Genomic DNA, 20,302 nt, shown 5'->3' with positions numbered 1-20,302 from the left:
AGAAAGAACGTGTACACACACTGCGTTTGTTTCAGTTGAACAAAATAAGTGTCAGCCATTTGCTGATTCATTCCTCAGGGCAATGCCTTGATCAATCAGGGTCAGTCTGCTTGATTTAAATTTTAAACAATGCTAGGCAGTTGACTGTCAGTCACCATCATTGGTGCATTCTCCATGGCAATGCCTCTACCAATCAGAAGCCACTTGCCAACCAATCAGTATACAATATAATGTTTTTCCTCTTATGCTGGTATTTTTGCGGTGTCCTGATGCGTGCAAGACAAAAAACATAGACATGTCTCTTTTTTCAGCAATACTCAAGTATATAAATCAGTTGTAGGTTCTGCTACAAATATACCTTGGAGGCGATGAGGTTGGACTGGCAGAGGGGAAGTGGAGTGGCAGGGCAGCCTTGGAGTAGCTGAAGCCCCTGGGGTGCCTGGCTAGCGCTCCTCCTCCTTTTGAGTACCTGATGGCACCTCCTTAACTCCTTGAGGAGAAAGGGCACCTGGAGAGAAATTGAGATGCCTCGCCCTCCCCCCCTTGCCTAGCCACTGCTGCACTGCACTCATGGCTAGAGGGATGGAGTATAGGTCCAAGCGTAAATCCAGCAGCCATTGTGTGCTCTGCTGGACTTGGGTCTTCAAGGCAGCTGTTACACTTTCCATGGAGGCAGACAAGCGCTCACATACCAGAGCCATAACAGCAGACATGACGTACTCCTCCAGCCTTCAGTCCAGTCTGTGCATGGCCTCTGGCATCTCTGCCTGATGCTTCCCTGCCTGTCTCTGCATCTCCATCAGGTCTAATATGGCTGAGTCCAGAGGCTCATCTCCTGCATGGGGCTCAGGAGTGGAGTGGGGGGGGTGGGGGGTGGTCTCCAACAGTCATCTGAGTGTCAGAGACTTCAGCTGTCACTTCCTCCACCATCATGTGCTCACCAGATTGTGACCCTGAGCCAAGTCTAAAATGTGTACCCCAGAGGTGAATGTCGCTGTGCTGATGGAGGATGCAGGTGAACGCAGTGACATTGCTTCCTCTGAGGCTTCTAATGCATCATCTTCAGAAATGGGACTGGGGTTGGGGCTAGTTCGGTGGCTCGAACATTGAGAGCATGAAATGGCCATCACACATTATCCCATCTGCTGCTGAGTCCAAAACTCCTGGATGACAGCCCTGTGCACTTGCGCACCTTATGCTGCCTGATGCCCTTATAAGTGTCATTTTGCAGTGAGTTGATAGGACAACTTACCCTGGTGGAGCACAGCAGATCCTTCATCCTTTATTTACATTGCTGGGCAGTTCTCTTGTGCATACCATGGGCACTAACTTCCACTGTGAACTCCACCCAGGCCACTGTGGTCAGAATGTGAGGGCCTACTGCTGCCATCCCTGAGGAACAGCACTTTCCACCATTACTGGAAGGCCTTTTTAAAATTCATTCATGGGATGTGGTGTCACTGGCTAGGCCACCATTTATTGCCCATCCCTATTTGCCCTTGAAAAGGTGGTGGTGAGCTGCCTTCTTGAACAGCTGCAGTCCATGTGGTGTAGGTACACCCACAGTGCTGTTAGGAAGAGAGTTCCAGGATTTTGACCCAACGACAGTGAAGGAACAGCAATATATTTCCAAGTCAGGATGGTGAGTGACTTGGAGGGGAACTTCCAGGTGATGGTGTTCCCTTCTATCTGCTGCCCTTGTCCTTGTAGATGGTAGTGGTCATGGGTTTGGAAGGTGCTGTCAAAGGAGCCTTGGTGAATTCCTGCATTGCCCCTTGTAGATGGTACACACTGTTGCTACTGTGCGTTGGTGGTGGAGGGAGTGAATGTTTGTGGATGTGGTGCCAATCAAGCAGGCTGCTTTGTCCTGGATGGTGTCAAGCTTCTGGAGTGTTGTGGGAGCTGCACTCATCCAGGCAAGTGGGGAGTATTCCATCATAAACCTGACTTGTGCCTTTTAGATGGCAGACAGGCTTTGGGGAGTCAGGAAATGACTTACTTGCAGCAAGATACCTAGCCTGGGATGTGGGTGTCGCTGGCTAGGCGAGCATTTATTGTCCATTCCTAATTGCCCTGTTCAGAGGGCATTTAAGAGTTACATGTAGGCCAGACCACATAGGGACAGCAGATTTCCTTCCCTAAAGGACATTAGTGAACCAGATGGGTTTTCAACGACACTCGACAAAAGTTTCATGCTCATCAACAGACTTTTAATTCCAGATTTTTATTGAATTCAAATTCCACCATCTACCATGGTGGAATTCAAACTCTGGTCCCCAGAGCAATATCCTGTGTTCCTGGAATACCTCCTCCCCTTATTATTTATATGGCTAGTCCAGTTCAGTTTCTGGTTATTGGTAACCCCCAAGATGTTGATAATGGGGGATTCAACATTCAATGGCATTACAATTGCTAAGGGGCAATGGTTAGATTCTTTCTTATTGGAGATGGTCATTGGTTGGCACTTGTGTGGCACAAATGTTACTTGCCACTTGTCAGTCCATGCCTGGATATTGTCCAGGTCTTGCTGCATTTGAACTTGGACTGTTTCAGTATCTGAGGAGTTTTGATTGGTGCTGAGCCTTTCACAATCATCAGCGAACATCCCCTGGAGGAGAATCTGCAGGGAAGCTTCACTAACCCAAGAGGCCACATGTCTGGTCTGTGACACATTGCCTGTGATGTGGATGGCTGCTCAGGTTCCCTTTAAATATTGCAGCAGGAGCATGGACCTCATGAGATAATGGCAAGGATGGTGATTTTATGCCCTCCCCTGTCAGAAAATTCGCTGTGCTCCTCATGGATGCATATCTAAAGAGCTGGACAGCGCAGGATCACGTGAGGCCAACTGTTCCACCCCTAGTGGAAACCTCACCCACTTCCAAATCTGCCACCAAATTTGGACTCCAGAAGGGAAGATTCTGGACAATATGGCATAGAACCATATATGTCGTATTGGATATAGTAATGAGCCAGATTTAGTTCACAGCCTAACAGTTAATGAACATTTATCTACTAACAATCATGATATGATCGAATTGAACATAACATTTTAAAGGGGGAAATACAAGAATCAGCTATAAATCTACAAGATCTAGGTCTGAAGAAGAGTCATGTTAACTCTGTTTCTTTTTCCACAGATGCTGCCAGACCTGCTGATTTTTTCCCGTATTTTCTGTTTTTATTTCAGATTTCCAAAATCACAGTATTTTGCTTTTAATTCAGATCTAGGTAAGGATGACTTTAAGACTATGAGACAGAGGCTGTTCACAGTAAACTGGGCAAAGCTGTTGAAGGATAAGAAAAAGCCACTGATGACAAAAGAGGAAAGAGGCAACATAAAACGAAAAGAAACTAAAACGTAAAATAATGCAAATAAAAGAGCAGATCTAGGCAAAAAAGAATGACAAAATAGATGTTAAAAGTTACAAATGGGAGAATTAAAACAAACTTACATGGAATACCTGAATCAACACAAAGACATTGATAAGACAGGATCTGGCCAAAGTGGACTGGGAGCAGCTACTTGTAGGAAAGGAGGAGGGCGAACAGTAGAAGTCATGGTTCACATTGGTACCAATGACTTAGGTAGAAAGGGGGATGAGATCCCACAACAAGAATTTAGGGAGCTAGGTAGCAGATTAAAAAGCAGGGCCTCAAATGTTGTAATCTCTGTGCCACATGCTAGTGAGTATAGGAATAGGAGGACAGAGGGATGAATGCATGGCCGAAGAGATGGTGCAGGAGGGAGGGCTTTAATTTCCTGGATCACTGGGTCTGTTTCTGGCAAATGTGGGGCTTGCACAAGTCAAATGGGTTGCACCTGAACTGGAACAGGACCAACATCCTTGCTAGGAGGTTTGAGAGTGCTGTTGGGGACGGTTTAATTAATTTGGCAGGGGGATGGGATAAAATGGAGGTACAGTCAGGGGTGATGCACAGTCAACTATGGAAGAGAAACTAGGTCAGCCTGGAAGGCAGAGCAAATATAGACCTGTTAAGGCACAAAGGATGATGCAAGGCTGGATTGCATCTATTTTAATGCAAGGAGTCTTGCAAGTAAGGCAGATGAATTGAAGGCATTGATTAACACGTGGGAATGTGATATTGGTGCAATCGCAGAGACATGGTTGAGGGAAGGGCAGGAACGGCAGCTCAATATTCCTGGGTGTAGAGTCTTCAGGCATGATTGGGGAGGGGAGGAGGGGGTGTAAAAGAGGAGGTGGCATTGCACTATTGATCAAGGAGTCAGTTACTGCAGGAAGGAGGGATGGTATCTTAGAGGTTCCTCAAATGAGGCCATATGGGTAGAACTTAAAAACAAAAAGGGGGTAATCATTTTGCTGGGAGCATACTATGAGCCTCCAATTAGTCAGGGGGAGATAGAGGAGCAGACATGTAGGCAAATCTCAGTGAAGTGTAAAAATAATAGGGTAATAATCGTAGGGGATTTCAACTTCCCCAATATTAACTGGGATAGTCTTAGTGTGAACGGCTTAGAGGGGGCAAAATTCTTAAAGTGCACCCAGGAGAGCTTTTGAGCCAGCACGTAGGAAGTCTGACAAGAGAAGGAGTGGTAGTGATCCTAAACTTAGGTAATGAAGCCAGACAAGTGGTAGAAGTATCGGTGGGGGGCATTTCGGGGATAGTGGCCATAACTTTGTAAGATTTAAGGTAGTGATGGAAAAGGACCGGAAATAAATGTCCTGAATTGGCGAATGGCCAATTTCAATATGATAAGACAGGATCTGGCCAAAGTGGGTTGGGAGCAGCTACTTGTAGGAAAGTCTACATCAGACCTGTGGGTGTCATTCAAAAAGGAAGTAGTGAAAATTCAGAGCCAACATGTTCCTGTAAAGGTGAAGGGTAGGATCAACAAGTCCAGGGAACCCTGAATGTCAAGGGACATAGAGAATTGAATAAGGGAAAAAAAAGGTTTATGGCAGATGCAGAGGGCTGAAAACAGCAGAAGTACTAGAGGAGTATAGAAAGTGTAGGGGGCTACTTAAAAAGTAATTAGGAGAGTGAAGAGGGGGCATGAAAAAACACTGGTGGGCAAGATAAAGGAAAATCCCAAGGCATTTTATAAATATATTAAAGGCAAGAGGATAACCAGGGAAAGAGTAGGGCCCATTTGGGACCAAAGTAGCAATCTGTTCCTGAAGCCGGAGGATGTAGGTGAGGTTTTAAATGATTACTTCTCATCTGTGTTCACTATGGAGAAGGATGATGTGTGCATAGAAATCAGGGAAGGGGACTGTGGTATACTTGAACAAATTAGCATTGAAAGGGAGGCGGTATTAACAGTTTTAGCAGGCTTAAAAATGGCTAAATCCCTGGGCTCAAATGAGATGTATCCCAGGCTACTATGTGAAGCAAGGGAGGAGGTTGCAGGGGCTCTGACACTAATTTTCAAACCCTCTCTGGCCACAGGAGAGGTGCCACAGGACTGGAGAACAGTGGATGTGGTACCATTATTCAAGAAGGGTAGTAGGGATAAAGCAGGTAATGACAGGCCAGTGAGTCTAACATCAATGGTAGGGAAACTATTGGAAAAATTCTGAGGGACAGGAATAATCTCCACTTGAAGAGGCAGGGATTAATCAGGGATAGTCAGCATGGTTTTGTCATGTTGACAAGTTGAATTTTTCGAGGAGGTATCTAGTTGTGTAGATGAGGGTAGTGCAGTTAATGTAGTCTATATGGACTTCAGTAAGGCTATTGACAAGGTCCTGCATGGGAGAATGGTCAACAAGTTAAAAGCCCATGGGATCCAGGGCAATTTGGCAAATTCAATCCAAAATTGGCTCAGTGTCAGGAGGCAGAGGGTCATGGTCGAAGGTTGTTTTTGCGATTGGAAGCCTTGACGAGTGGTGTACCGCAGGGATTGGTGCTGGAACCATTGCTGTTTGTAGTGTACATAAATGACTTAGACAAGAATATAGGGGGCATGATTAGTAAATTTGCAGATGACACGAAAATTAGTGGCATTGTAAAGATTGAGGAGGAAAGCCTTAGATTACACGATGATATAGCTGGGCTGGTAAGATGAGCAGAGCAGTAGCAAATGGAATTTAATCCTGAGAAGTGTGAGGTGATGCATTTTGGGAGGACTAACATGGCAAGGGAATATACAATGACTGATAGGACCCTAGGAAGTACAGAGAATCGGAGGGACTTTAGTATACATGTCCATAGATCTCTGAAGGCAGCTGCAGAGGTAGATAAGGTGGTTAAGAAGGCATATGAAATACTTGCCTTTATTAGCCGAGGCATAGAATATAAGGGCAGGGTGGTTATGTTGGAGCTGTATAAAACGCTAGTTCAGCCACAGCTGGAGTACCGTGTGCAATTCTGGTCGCCACACTATAGGGAAGATGTGATTGCACTGGAGAGGGTGCAGACGAGATTCACCAGAATGTTGCCTGGGCTGAAGTATTCAACTATGAAGAGAGACTGGATAAGCTAGGGTTGTTTTCCTTAGAGCAGAGAAGGCTGAGGGGGACCTGATAGAGATATACAAAATTATGAGAGGCATGGATAGGGTAGATGGGAAGAAACTTTTCGCCTTAGCAGAGGTGTCAATAAGGCAAGGAAGAGGAGGTTTAGAGGGGTTTTGAGGAAAAACTTTTTCAACCAGAGGGGGGTTGGATTCTGGAACACACTGCCTGAGGGGGTGGTAGAGCCAGGAATCCTCACAACATTTAAGAAGTATTTAGATGAGCACTTGAAATGCCATAGTACATAGGGCTACGGGCCAAGTGCAGGAAAATGGGATTAGAATAGATAGGTGCTTGATGGCTGGCATGGACATGATGGGCTGAAGGGCCTGTTTCTGTGCTGTATAACTCTATGACTCTAATATTCACAATTATACCAGGAAAAAGAGCATGTTCATGAATGGTGGGGACCCTTGACAATTATACAAGGCAAAATAGGGTGGTCATGAGCAGTGTGGGCCCTTTGACAATAGCACAATTATCAGTTTTCACAAAAATTGGGAATTGATGGACACATTGAATAATTACTTAATATCAGTATTCAAAGTAAAGGAAGGGTTTAGCATCCTAGACATTCAAGAATATAATATTGAAAAAGGGATGGAACTCACCAAAGTTAATATAAAGAAAATATCAGCAATGAAGAAAATAATGGCACTAAAGAGTGACAAAATCCTAGAACCAGGTTTCCATTCCAGAGTTTTAAATGAAAGGAAGTAACTGAGAACATTGCAGATACTCTAACTGCTTCAAAGTTCTCTCAATTTGGGAACCACCTTTTTAGATTGGAAAATTGTGTACGTCACTCTGCTATTGAAGAAAGGTGAACACCTGGAAAATGTTAAGTTCATCAGAGGCAGCCAACATAGATTTGTGAGGGGTAATTCAGACATGACAAGCCCAACTAAAATTTTTGAAGAGGTGAATAAAGTAGTAGACAGGGGAATGGATGCTATTGATGTGGATCTCCAGAGTGCATAAAAATGATTAGCTGATGTTGAAGTAGATAAAATTGAATGCCTATTATTGACCTTGTTAGGAAATTGGCTGACTGCCAAGAGACAGAGAGTAGGAATAATAGGTAGTACTCCAACTGACAGAATGTGACTAGTGGTGCCCACAAGAAGCTGTGCAGGGGCCTTAACGATTCATTGTATTTGCCTTTATTTCCTCTAGACTTGACAAGTCCAATGCATTTCTTGTTGGCCTTCCACATTCTACCCTTCATAATCTTAAAGTCATGAAAAACTCTGCTGCCATGTCCTTACTCACACCAAGTCCAATTACCCATCACCACTGTGCTGGCTGATTGATACTAACTCCTGGTTAAGCAATGTTTCAATTGTATAATCCTCATCCTTCTTTACAAAGCTCTCTATGGCCTTGCCCCTCTCTATCTCTCTATTCTCTTTCAGACTCAAAACTTTCCAAGGAACCCACACTCCACTAATTCTGCCCTCCCCAAGTGTAACTGACCCACTATTGGTGGCCACGGCAACTGTCAGGGCCATCAAGCCTTGAATTTCCTCCCTAAATCTCTCCAACTCTCTACTTTTTCTTCTTAAAACCCACCTCTTTGAACATGCTACTGGCCATCTGCCCTAATATCTCTTCCTGTGGGTCTGTGTCAAAGTTTGCTATATGATACTCCTTTGAAGCACCTTTGAATGGTTAAATATGTTAAAGGCACTATACAATTGCAAGCTGTTGTTGTATTTATTAATTACATGGATGATGGGATTAAAAGCCACATATCTAATTTTGCTAATGATATAACAAGAGGTAGCATTATAAGTAGTGTAGATGAGAAAACAAAATTACCAAGAGATATTGGGCAAAATCTTCTATGGAGCGGCAATCACCGTTGGATTGCCACTCTGCTCCTATTTACTTAACCTATACTTGAGCTCCATATTTCTCACCTAGACCTCTGACCCAGGCCTCCTGAGAAATGTGCAGCATACTGGTTTCAGAACTCTTTCCTCAGAGTGTAGCAGCATTGGGAGAAGCCAAGTAACACCCACTTTTTTACAGCATCAGCTGACATATTCTGGTAAGTTTAAATATCCCAGCCACTTTGACAGCCAGGAGAGAAGGTGTGAGGTAAGTAGGTAAGGGGGTAGGGTGGGGTGGGCAGGGTGTGTGGTCGGGGGAGTAGGCAGGTGTTGGGAGGGTATTTAGGGTTTAGGAGCAGTAGTCAGAGGCGGGAAGGTATTCAGGGATGGGTAGGGGGGAGGTACTCGAGGGTGGAGGGTAGGGGGGAGGTACTCAAGGTGTGGGACCTGGAAGAGTAGTTGGGGGGTGGAGGGTAGTCAGGGGGTAGTCGGGTGGTCAGGGAGGCATAGTCGGGGATGGAGGGATCCAGTGTTAGTACTATAAGGTTAATATTAGGATCCAGGTCAGTACTATAGTTATCTAGGGTTTAGAACTGTTTTAGTCCATCTAAATTTTCTTGATTAAATATTCTGCTAAGTAAGTCAGAACCATCCAAGGTCTCTGACTTTAAATCAGAGTATCAGAGCATTCCAGAAACAGAAAATTGCCCAACAGAAATTGAAACTTCCTGGACAATTCCCGAGTATCTGCAGATGGGGGCTTCTTCTGGGGTATGACCATCTGGAGAACGGTAGTTCTGGGCCATTACTTGATTTAATGAATGGGCAAAACTGTAGCAAGGGATTTCAATCTAGGGAAAAGTGAGGTCATCCACACTGGACTCAAAAGGTCACAACAGAGTTCTTACTAAATGATGTAAAGCTAGTGGAGATCCAAAGAAACTTGGGAGTATAGGTGCAAAGATCAGGTAAATGTCATGGTACAGAAAATAATCAAAGAGACAGTTGGAATGTTGGCCTTTATATCTGGAGGACTAGACTGCAGGTGGGTAAGTCATGCTCTAGCTATGCAAAGTCCTGGTTAGATTACACCTGGATTATTGTAAGCAGTTCTGGCCACTAAACTTAAGGAAGGATATGTTAAGACCATAAGATCATAAGACGTAGGAGCAGAAATAGGCAATTCGGTCCATCAAGTCTGCTCTGCCATTCAATGAGATCATGGCCGATCTGATAATGCTCAATTTGATTTTCCTGCCTTTTCCCCATAACTCTTGATTCCCTTTCTGGTTAAAAATCTGTCTATCTCAGCCTTGAATATACATAACAACCCAACTTCTACAGACCTCTGCGGTAAAGAATTTCACAGATTGACTACCCTCTGAGAGAAGAAATTCCTCCTCATCTCTGTTCTAAATGGACAAACCCTCACTCTGAGATTAAGCCCCCTGATGCTAGAATCTCCCACAAGGGGAAACAGCCTCTTAGCATCTTCCCTGTTAAGCCCCCTAAGAATCTGATATGTTTCAATAAGGTCACCTCTCATTCTTCTAAACTCCAATGAGTACAGGCCTAACCTACTCAACCTCTCCTCATAAGAAATTCCCTCCATACCCGGAAACAACCTAGTGAACCTTCTCTGGACTGCTTTCAATGCGAGTATATCTTTCCTTAGATAAGGGGACCCAAAACTGTTCACAGTATTCTAGGTGTAGTCTAACTCGTGACATCAAGGGATTTTTTTTCTTCTTTCATGGGATGTGGGAGTCACTGGCTAAGCCAGCATTTATTGACCATCCCTAAATGCCCTTGAGAAGGTGGTGGTGAGCTGCCTTCTTGAACTGCTGCAGTTCATGTGTTGTTGGTACATTCACAGTGCTGTTAGGGAGGGAGTTCCAGGATTTTGACCCCATAACTGTGAAAGAAGAAGAAGTCAGGATGTGTGTGGCATGGAGGGGAACTTGCAGGTGATGGTGTTCCTATGCATCTACTGCTCTTGGTCTTCTAGGTGGTAAATGTCATGGGTTTGGAAGGTGCTGTTGAAGCTTGGTGAATTGCTACAGTGCATCTTGTAGATACACTGCTGCCATTGTACATCAATGCGAGAGGGAGTGGATGTTGGAGGTGGTGAATGGGGCACCAGTAGGTGGGCTTCTCTATCCTGGATGGTGCTGAGCTTATTGAGTGTTGATGGAGTGTCACTCATCCTGGCAAGTAGGGAGTATTCCATCACACTCCGACATGTGCCTTGTAGGTGGTGGACTGGCTTTGGGGAGTCAAAAGGTGAGCCTATGACCTGCTCTTGTAGCCATAGTATTTATATGGCAAACTATTTAGCAAATAGACATTCTATGAAAAAGTGCCCATAAATTTGGAAATATCCGGCACCAGAAAGATGAAGACCATGACTCTGCATTCATTAAGCCTCATATTTCATTTGTGATATATGTGTCAAGCTGCAACAGCCTACTGGAGAAAAGTCAGGCCTCTGCAAACATTGTAGTGTCCCTCAGGTAAATGGGTCCAAGGTTTGTATCTAGGATTGAAGAGGTCAGACAACACAAATCGGGGTTCAGGACAATTGGTTGGAATTGGGTCAGGCAGACTAGAATCTTGGGTTTGGAATCTTGGTACCTCGGGTCACTGGACCACGTCGTTTAAAGGAAAATCAAGCCCATAAATCATTCTAAATTGTTAGGTTTATCATGGCAGGGATAATGCTATAAAATAAAAGTCTAATAAAATGTCAAAGATCTAGCCTCACCTATCTGTTAAAGGTGTGATAACAAGTCGATCAGTGCAACCCAAAAATTCATTCTGATAGATAAATTCCACATCAGTGATACCCACTTTTATTTCTTGTGTGTCATCATTGAAATAAAATCGACTTTGTTTCAACCATTCAAAGTCGCTTAATGTTCTGATATGCATTTTCACCTGTGTAAGAAAAAAACACAGAAAGTATAATGTTTACATTTACATTTGAATATGAGGTACAACATAAATAACAGAAAACAATACATTTAGTAAGAAAGATAACCGTTCCTTAAAGTAAAAGATAATCAATATATTACTAGGAGCAAGCATAATTTACCAATTGAGAATTACATGGGAAAGGCTCCCAGAAGTTTTTATTGTTAATAATATTGCAATGCAACATATATTTCTCTCCTTTTGAAATGTCATTTGTATGCCTGAAGCAAAGAAAATTGCAACTTAAATGAAAATGGTAACAACTAATGATGGTGAAGAAATATATGATTTTTTAAAAAATTAATTCAGGAGATTTCTTAGGGGATAATTTCTTAGAGCAGTATATTCTAGAGCCAACCAGGAAGCAGGCTATTCTGGAGCTAGTAATGGCTAATAAGAAAGGATTAATCAATAACCTCATGGTAAAGGAACTTCCAGGTGACAGTGATCATAACACGCTAGAGTTTCATGTTCAGTTTGAAGGGGAAGAGTGTGCGTCTAAGGGCGGAATTTTCTGTGCCCGCTGACGTTGGCTGTGTTCAATGACGTGAGTAGACAACATAATGAGAAGGCCAAAAATCGATTTCACAATGTCGTGAAACCAGTATGCAATCATCCGCTCTGCCCGTCAATTGCAGGCCGCTTTTCCTGCCATCAGACGTGGGAAACCTCATTGTAATACATTTGCATATCATTATAAGGCCAGTCCCATGCTGGATCATCTGAGAACGTCGCCACAATTCACAACAGCACATATAAGGCATGCACTAGGCAGGCTGCACTTTGAGGGGAACTCGGAGGCGAGTGCACAGTAAGGTCATGCAGTGCTCGTCAGGGTTGCCTGTTGGACTTCAAGGTGGAGGTGACTTGGGGGAGGAGGGCAAGGGCTGCACTGTGGTCGAGGTAATCTGGGGAGGTGGGAGGTCTGCACTACGGTCGCGGTGACTTGTGGGGGGGGAGGGGGGTGGGGGTCATGGAAGAGCTGCCCTGCGGTCGAAGTGACTTGGGGAGGGGACAAAGGCTGTACCAAGGTTGATGGTGATTTTGGTGGCCATCCTGCAGCCAGACCGGGGGTAGAGGACATCACAGCGGGCTTCCACTGCATCCAAAAGGTGCTCAAGGGATGCGTCACTATACTAGGGGCTGCAGTCTCCTTGCTTATCAAGACCATGACTTCTGTGCAGCAGTCATGGACTGGAAGCGTGCAACTGCACTTTAAACATGGTGCCCGGCATGATGAAGCACGAGGTGACAGTGTGGCAGGTGAATGAGAACCTGCCCGTCTTTGAAATGGTGTGTTTCCCCGGAATGCATGATTAATGAGTCGGGATTGGGATGGTACAGCGTGAAAACCCACCATCGCAACCGGCAGGAAAAATGTTCTTTTCCCACGTGCTACCACACTTAGTGTAAATCTGGGACAATTCTGCCCTGAAACTCATGTTTTAAACCTGAAAAAAGTCACTATAAGTATATGAAAGCAGATCTAGCAAAAGTGAAATGGGAAACTAGGTTAAAAGGTAGGACAGTAGAATTTCAGTGTCAGACTTTTTAGGAGACATTTTAAAAATCTCAGCAAATTTTTATCTCAGTTAGAAAGAAAGACTCCTTGGGAAGGACGCATCACCCATGGCTGAGTAAGGAAACTAAGGATAGTATTAAATTGAAAGAAACATTGTACAAATCTGCAAAGATTAGTGGTAGGACAGAAGATTGGTCAATTTTAAGCACCAGCAAAGAATGACTAAAATATAATAAAAAGAGAGAAAGAAGCTGGCTAGTAATATAAAAGCAGACAGCAAGAGTTTCTACAAGAATTTAAAAAGGAAAAGAGTAACTAAAACAAGTGTTGCTCCTTGAGAAAGTGAGTGTGGGGAATTGATAATGGAAAACAAAGAAATGGCAGAGGCAATAAAGAGGTATTTTATGTCCATCTTCACTGCAGATGACTTAGAAAACTTCCCAAAGCTATTTGAACATCAGGAGTTGAACAGGAGGGAGGAACTTAAAACCATCACCATCACAAGGGAATAGTGCTGAGCTTTGGGAGGTTATAACCAATGAATCTATTTTCTCTGCAGCTACTTCTTTTAAAACCCTAGGATGCAGGCCATCTGGTCCTGGGGACTTGTCAGCCTTTAATGGTTTGAAGAATTAACATGCAAGGCAGATAAAGGAGAATCTGTAGATGTGGGCCAAAATATTTCCATCAGCAAGTTGGGGGCGGGGCCCACTCGCGGACATGAAAATGATGCGGGATGATGTAGGGAGGAAACCCCGACGTCATCCCGCCCCATTTAAATATTCAGGAAGGCGGGCGGACAGCGAAATGTCTGCCCGCTGACCTGTCAAAGGCAAATTGAGGGTAGTTAAACCAATTAAAGGCCCTGCTTGTCTGACCTTAAGGCTGGCGGGCAGGCCAGGAGCCCCAGTGGGCTTCTGGAAAACATGAAACCTCATCCACTGGCGGGATGAGGTTTCATGTATGTTTTTAAAAACTTTAATAAACTATATATAATATTTATTAACATGTCTCATCTCATGTAACATTGTTACATGAGGGGAACATGTTAATAATTTTTTCACTTTGCTATTTTTTAGGTTTATTAAACTTTCAGCGCCCTCCCTGAGACAGCACTTAGTCTCAGGGAGCTGTGCGCTCTTTCGCGTGCATGTGCAAAAGAGCGCATTTTGACACTTGGGGAATCCCTCCCCCACCCCCCGCACAGGAAGCACAGCACTTCCTGTCAGGCAGCCCGCCCACTCAAAATGGCGGTGAGGCCCGTTTCAGCGGCGGAGTTCGGCTGCCCGCCTGCCGCCGAGCCGGTGTGGCCCGCCCGCCCTTTGAGGGCTAAATTCTGCCTGTGGTGTACGTAGATTTCCAGAAGGAATTTGATAAGGTGCCACATCAAAGGTTACAATGCAAAATAAGATTACATGGTGTAGGTAACATATTGGCGCAGAGAAAGGATCAGTTGGCTAACAGGAAGGAGAGAATAAGAATAAATGGGTCTATTTTGAGTTTGGTGAGACCACATCTGGAATACCGTGTACAGTTTCAGTCTCCTTATTTGAAAAACAGAAATAATTGTGTTAAAAACAGTTCAGCGAAGGTTCACTCAACTCATTCCTGTCATGACAGATTTTAGTCGTTATGTGTGCTGAACCTCTTCCCAAGAAAGCAGTGGAGGCTGTGTCATTGAATTTATTCAAGACAGAGTTGGACAGAATTTTGACAGACAAGAGAGCCAAGGGTTATGGAAGGCAGACAGCAAAGTTGAGTTGAGGCAGAACCAAATCAGCCATGATCTTAATGAATGGAGGAGCAGACTCAAAGGGTGAATAGCCTACTCCTGCTCCTAAGTCCTATGTTCCTATAGGATTTGAGCATCGGTGGCAAGACCAACATTTATTGCCCATCCCAAGTTATCTTTGAAAAGGTAGTAGTAAATTGCCTTCTTAAACATAACTGAATGGTTTTCTGGGCCATTTCAGAGGGCAATCAGAATCACAATACTGGGGTCACAGAGAGGCCAGGACATGAATGAACCAGTTGGATTTTGGGGACAATGCACTAATTTCAAGGTGACCATTACTGACACTAGATGTTAAATCCAGATTTATTTCATTAACCAAATTTAAATTCCCTATCTACTGTGGGAATTTGAATTTATGCCTTTGAAGCATTAATATAGCTCACTGGATTGTTAGTCTAGTTGCATAACACCTATGCTACCATAGTCCTATTATCAGTAAGTGATCTTTTGAAAGGAATTTGGGTGCACCATTTAGCTGGAACATAGGAAAACATTGAGCCTTAACAATCTTTCTGTAGAGGAGACCTGTTAATTCTTAGCTAGAACAAACTAAATCCAATCCCGCTTCTGTGTGGTCAAGGGAAGGTATCTCATAAATGGGATATAAGTGCTGCTTTCGGCATACCTTTAGAGCTTGCTTGCCTGCCAAATTTCAATTGAAATTCATCCAGCTGCCCACATTGGAGGAGGAAGGGCTTGCACAGACATTCTCACCAGGGGTTCAGGTGGTGGGGAAGGTCATTTGGTCAGGGAGGCTGGATGTTGTTGTAAGGTCAGGAGTGTGTGTGGGTATTCAGGAATGGTGGGTAGATCAGGTGGCAAGGGGGGTGGGAGTGTCATCATGGGGTCAGGGGGAATTGGGTGGGGGTGTCAGTACCATAATTACCCAGGATACCCCTACCCCCAGTCCCGGGGAACAGAAGATCTGGGCCTATGGTATTGATGTTGATGCTTATTTGTTGATGAAGCATTAAATTATTGACTGAGATAATTGAACTCAACAACTGCAACCATCTTCCTTTGTGCTAGATATGACTCAAACCAGCAGAGAGTTTTCTCTGGTTCCCATTGACTCAAGTTTTGCTAGGGCTCCTTGATGCCACACTCAGTCAAATAATGCCTTGATGTCAAGGGAAGTTACTTTCACCTCACCTCTGGAGTTTAGCTCTTTTGTTCATATTTGAACCAAGGCTGTAATGAGGTCAGGAGCTAAGTGGCCCTGACAGAACCAAGCTGAGCGTCAGTGATTGTTGAGTAGGTGCTGCTTGATAGCACTGTCGACAACTCCTATCATCACTTTGCTGATGATTGAGAGTAGACTGATGGGTGGGGGGGTGGGGGGGGTGGGGGTTGGATTTTTCCTGGTTTTTGTAGACAGGACATACCTGGACAGATTTCCATATTGCCAGTGTTATAGCTATACATGAACAGCTTTTCAAAAATTCATTCATGGTATGTGGGCATCGCTGGCTGGGCCAGCATTTATTGCCCATCCCCAACTGTCCTTGACAAAGTGGTGGTGAGCTGCCTTGTTGAACTGCTGCAGTCCATGTGCTGTAGGTAGACCCACAGTGCTATTAGGGAGGGAGTTCCAGGATTTTGATTCAGCAACAGTGAAAGAACAGTGATATATTTCCAAATCAGGATGGTGTGTGGCCTGGAGGGAAACTTCCAGGAAGTGGTGTTCCCATAAGTCTGCTGCCTTTGTCCTTCTAGATAGTAGCAGTTGTGGGTTTGGAAGGTGCTGTCTAAGGAATCTTGGGGAGTTTCTACAATGCATCTTGTAGATGGTAAACACTGCTGCTATTGTGCATCAATGGTGGAGTGAGTAAATATTTGTGGATGTGGTGTCAATCAAGTGGGCTGCTTTGTCCTGGATGGTGTCAAGCTTCTTGAATGTTGTTGGAGCTGCACTCATCCAGGCAAGTGGAGAATATTCCACCACACTCCTGACTTATGCCTTGTAGATGGTGGACAGGCTTCGGGGAATCAGTAAGTAAGTTACCCACAACTAGGACTTGCTCTTGTAGCCACAGTATTTATAAGGCTAGTCCAGTTCAGTTTCTAGTTAATGGTAACCCCAAACATGTTGGTAGTAGGGAATCCAGCGATGGTTAGATTCTCTTTTGTTGGAAATGACCATTTACTGGCACTTGTGTGGCATGAATGTTACTTGCCACTTATCAGTCCAAGCTTGGATATTGTTTAGTTCTTGCTGCATTTGGACTGGTTGAGTATCTGAGAAGTCATGAATGATGCTGGACATTGTGCAAGCATCAGCGAACATCCCCACTTCTGATCTTATGTGGGAGGAAGGTCAATGATGAAGCAGCTGAAGATGGTTAAGCCTAGGACACTACCCTGAGGAACTCCTGAAGTGATGTCCTGGAACTGAGATGATTGACCCCCAACATCTACAACCAGCTTCCTTTGAGATACATATGACTCCAGGGAGAGTTTTCTCCCTGATTCCCATTGATTCCAGTTTTGTTAGGGCTCCCTGATACTACACTTAGTCAGATGCTGCCTTGGTGTCAAGGCCAGTCACTCTCACCTCACTGCTGGAGTTCAGCTCTTTAGTCCATGTTTGAACTAAGGCTGTAATGAGGTCAGCAGCCAACTGACCCTGTCAACTAAGGGTACAGTTAGTTAGTACTATTGCTGGAAGGTTGTCAGGGTCCATAGCCTTTGCGGTATCCGGTGCCTTTTCCTCAAGCAGTCAGGAGGTGCCAATATGCAACCACAGGGAGGAAGAACGCCAGCAAGGAAACCTGGGTGCTTCATCCCAGGGCACTCCAAGGTTCTGCCGCTCAGCCATCCTCCTCCAGTGATCCCATCAATTCCAGCTGGTCAAGCTAAGGAGCGTGCACATACACGTGTACAACAGATCCTTGGCAGGCTGGGGCCCTCTAGCCCTCAGGCCATCAGAGGTGCCTGCTAAATTCATCACAGTCAACAGGCCAAAGCAGTCAGCAAGCTACCTCCACCTCAGTTGTGGTTGTGGCGATAAGAAAAGAAAGATAAAGAAGTTTTGAAGACACATAGGTTGGGCTGGTGTCCACCATTGTGAATCATTATGGAACTTGTGAATATATGTTCACTTGCACTGTTTGGAAGTTTCCTGGATTCTCACCTTGCTGCAAGTTGCTTCAATAGCTATGGACACTTATGGGTGCAGATCTTTGTCCCCCATCAAAGTACGATAATGTCCTTCTATAGAGTTACTTCTCTCACATTATTAACATTGTAATTATTAAATATTTTGACATGAAGGTGCTTAAGCACTGGCCATCATTTGTGACTGTGTGGCTTGGGCAGTAATACAACCATTACTTCCAGCTCACCATGTTCTAAGCTCTGAGAATAATGTCTGTGCAGAGTATCTGAGTGGCTCTCTACTGGTAATCCATACCAAGTAAAAAATTGGGTTAATTTCTCTACCACTACTTTATTCATAATTGTCCTTAAAGGATGGCCTTTAGAAACCGAGTTATCATATCCATAATAGAAGGATATACTGGTGTCCTGGTTTTGTTTTTGGCAATAGTCCCACACAGTTTACTAACAGCCTGCTGAATGGTTCCCCAAAATCTGGTATAGGAATTAAGGTTACTGGTTTGATTGCATGTTGTGGTTTTCCTACCATCTGGTATATATGGCATGTTTTACAAAACTGTACCACATCCTTATGTAGACCTGGCCAGTAAAACTGTCGGTTTATCCGTGCTTGAGTTTTCCATATCTATGCATACCCTGCTATACAACTTTCATGTGCTATCCATAATATCTCTTTATGATATTTGGGCGGTACTACTACCTGATGAACAAGCGTCCACTCCTCTGTGAGGAGATCGCCACTTCCTCAGAATTCCATTTTTCCACTGTAAGAGCAATGTCCAGATTTATTTTGACCACTTCATTTGCTTAGACACCTTTTCAAACTAAACAAAGAATACTTCTGAATCCCTTTCCTGAAACCTTGGGAAGGCTTGAACAAATTTAAACATCATCTTTGAGCTGGAGGTTTTTTCATTATCAGAACCTTCCTCAGCATCTGAGGCCTCTTTTTTAAGGTCCAGCCTTTTAAGCTAGTATTCCCTTTCTTGTTCTGTGTGTCTCTCTCCCCTTTGCCTCTCTTTTTTATCCTTCTCTATCTCTATTGCTAACTTCTCGCTCTGGAAGTCAAGTTCTCTTGTCTTATTTCGCTCCTGCCTTTCTGCTTGCTCCCTTTGAAATGCTCTCACCTTTTTCTTTTTCTTTGTTTCCCTTTTCTTTTTCTTTTGCCTCCAATTCAAGTTTTTTTTTTCATTTGCAACTGAATCTTGCCAATTCAAGTGAAGCATGCCCAGGAGAACCAATTTCAAATGCCTCATTATACCTCAACTGTGCCTGTTTTCCTTGCCCCTACGGATAATTCTAAATCCAACATATCCACCAATTCCATTAATTGAGTCTTGGTTACCTTTTGTAAACCAGGCAGGGTCACAGTTTCCATTTGTAGAAAAGTCTTAGCAACTTCCAATGCCATTTTAGTTTACCATTGTATAAGAAACCTGGTCTCGGTCCTTCTTTCCCTTACCAATTATTATTCCATGTCCAATCACCCACTGTCCACATTTCAAGTCCTGCAGGGCCCCCAATTTATGTTATGGCCGGGATGGAGGAGCACGTAGGTTATCAAGCCCCACTACTCCACAGGCCATACCCCCATTAATTTAAATGTTTAATTTTCTGAAATGGCCAAAAGAAAAGGGATTCTGACCAGGCTTATTCCAAAAAACTCGGAATGATTAATTTATTTTAAAACAAACTTATTTTAACAAGTTGCAAATACAGGCAAACACACAATTGTAATCAGGAATTAAAACTATCTATCTCTTCCTAAAGAACTCCCCCAGCATGCACACAGACACAGACAGACAAAGGAGAAACAGTTAGACTCCCTACAGAGATGGGCTTTGGAGGGTGGGCATTATAAAATAAAAAATAAAGTCCATAGGGTCTTGATGCTGTCAAGCTGGAGTTCCCTCATGTGAAGACGGGCTGCAGGACCCACAGGATGTCTGGAAGTTCTCACCAGCTGGTCTCAGCTTTGCAGGTCCAAATGCAGACTAGTTATACTCAGCTGAGGGACTTCTAGCTACAGGATGATAGCCTCACACAATTTTAAGCAAGGTAGAGAGAAGGAGCCAGCTAAGGTAGCCTTCCTTCCTCAGTTTGTTCCCCAACACCACTGAAAGCAAAACCAGAGGTTCAAACTTAAGATTTGCCTCCACCACGTGATTGCCTTTTTGCCTTTTAGATTTTCATTAATTAAAGTGCCTTGCAGTTCAAAACAAACAAACAATTTCTCAAGTACCATATAGGTGAGGTGATTTCTTGGAAGCGGCCTGCTCATTGACAGTTCCAAGGTGAATTTATGAGTTTCTTTAAAAAAAAAATCCAGGTTATCATCCAGATGTCCAGATCATGTCATGTCCTCATTTTAAAGAAAAAAATCAGTCTTGAGAGACATGATTCTCACAAGACAGTAACAACCTCCTGTGGGCTGCAGATGTCAAATGCAAAGGACATCTGCATTTCCTAAGCCAGGCTGGCCAATCGGAGTCTATCCATCTGCTAAAACAAAGGATCCTGCAACCTTCCTTCCAAGTTCTAATGGATGGAACTTTTAACA

At 43.9% G+C, this 20,302-nt stretch overlaps 1 protein-coding gene across 1 annotated transcript in view; it reads right to left on the bottom strand.

Moving 5' to 3' along the window:
* The window catches only part of LOC121278115 (dynein heavy chain 8, axonemal-like), a 1,831,678-nt gene that overhangs the window by 837,466 nt on the left and 973,910 nt on the right, over positions 1-20,302 (bottom strand). Inside the window, exon 44 of the mRNA XM_041188200.1 lies at positions 11,100-11,272. Within this exon, the coding sequence (XP_041044134.1) occupies positions 11,100-11,272 (173 nt within the window). The remainder of the gene's footprint in view (positions 1-11,099; positions 11,273-20,302) is intronic.

The sequence above is a fragment of the Carcharodon carcharias genome, chromosome 5 (assembly GCF_017639515.1).
Source record: "Carcharodon carcharias isolate sCarCar2 chromosome 5, sCarCar2.pri, whole genome shotgun sequence".
In the NCBI taxonomy this organism is placed as follows: domain Eukaryota; kingdom Metazoa; phylum Chordata; class Chondrichthyes; order Lamniformes; family Lamnidae; genus Carcharodon; species Carcharodon carcharias.
Note: the sequence above shows the minus strand (reverse complement) of the source record. Positions and strands in the feature narration are given on the sequence as shown.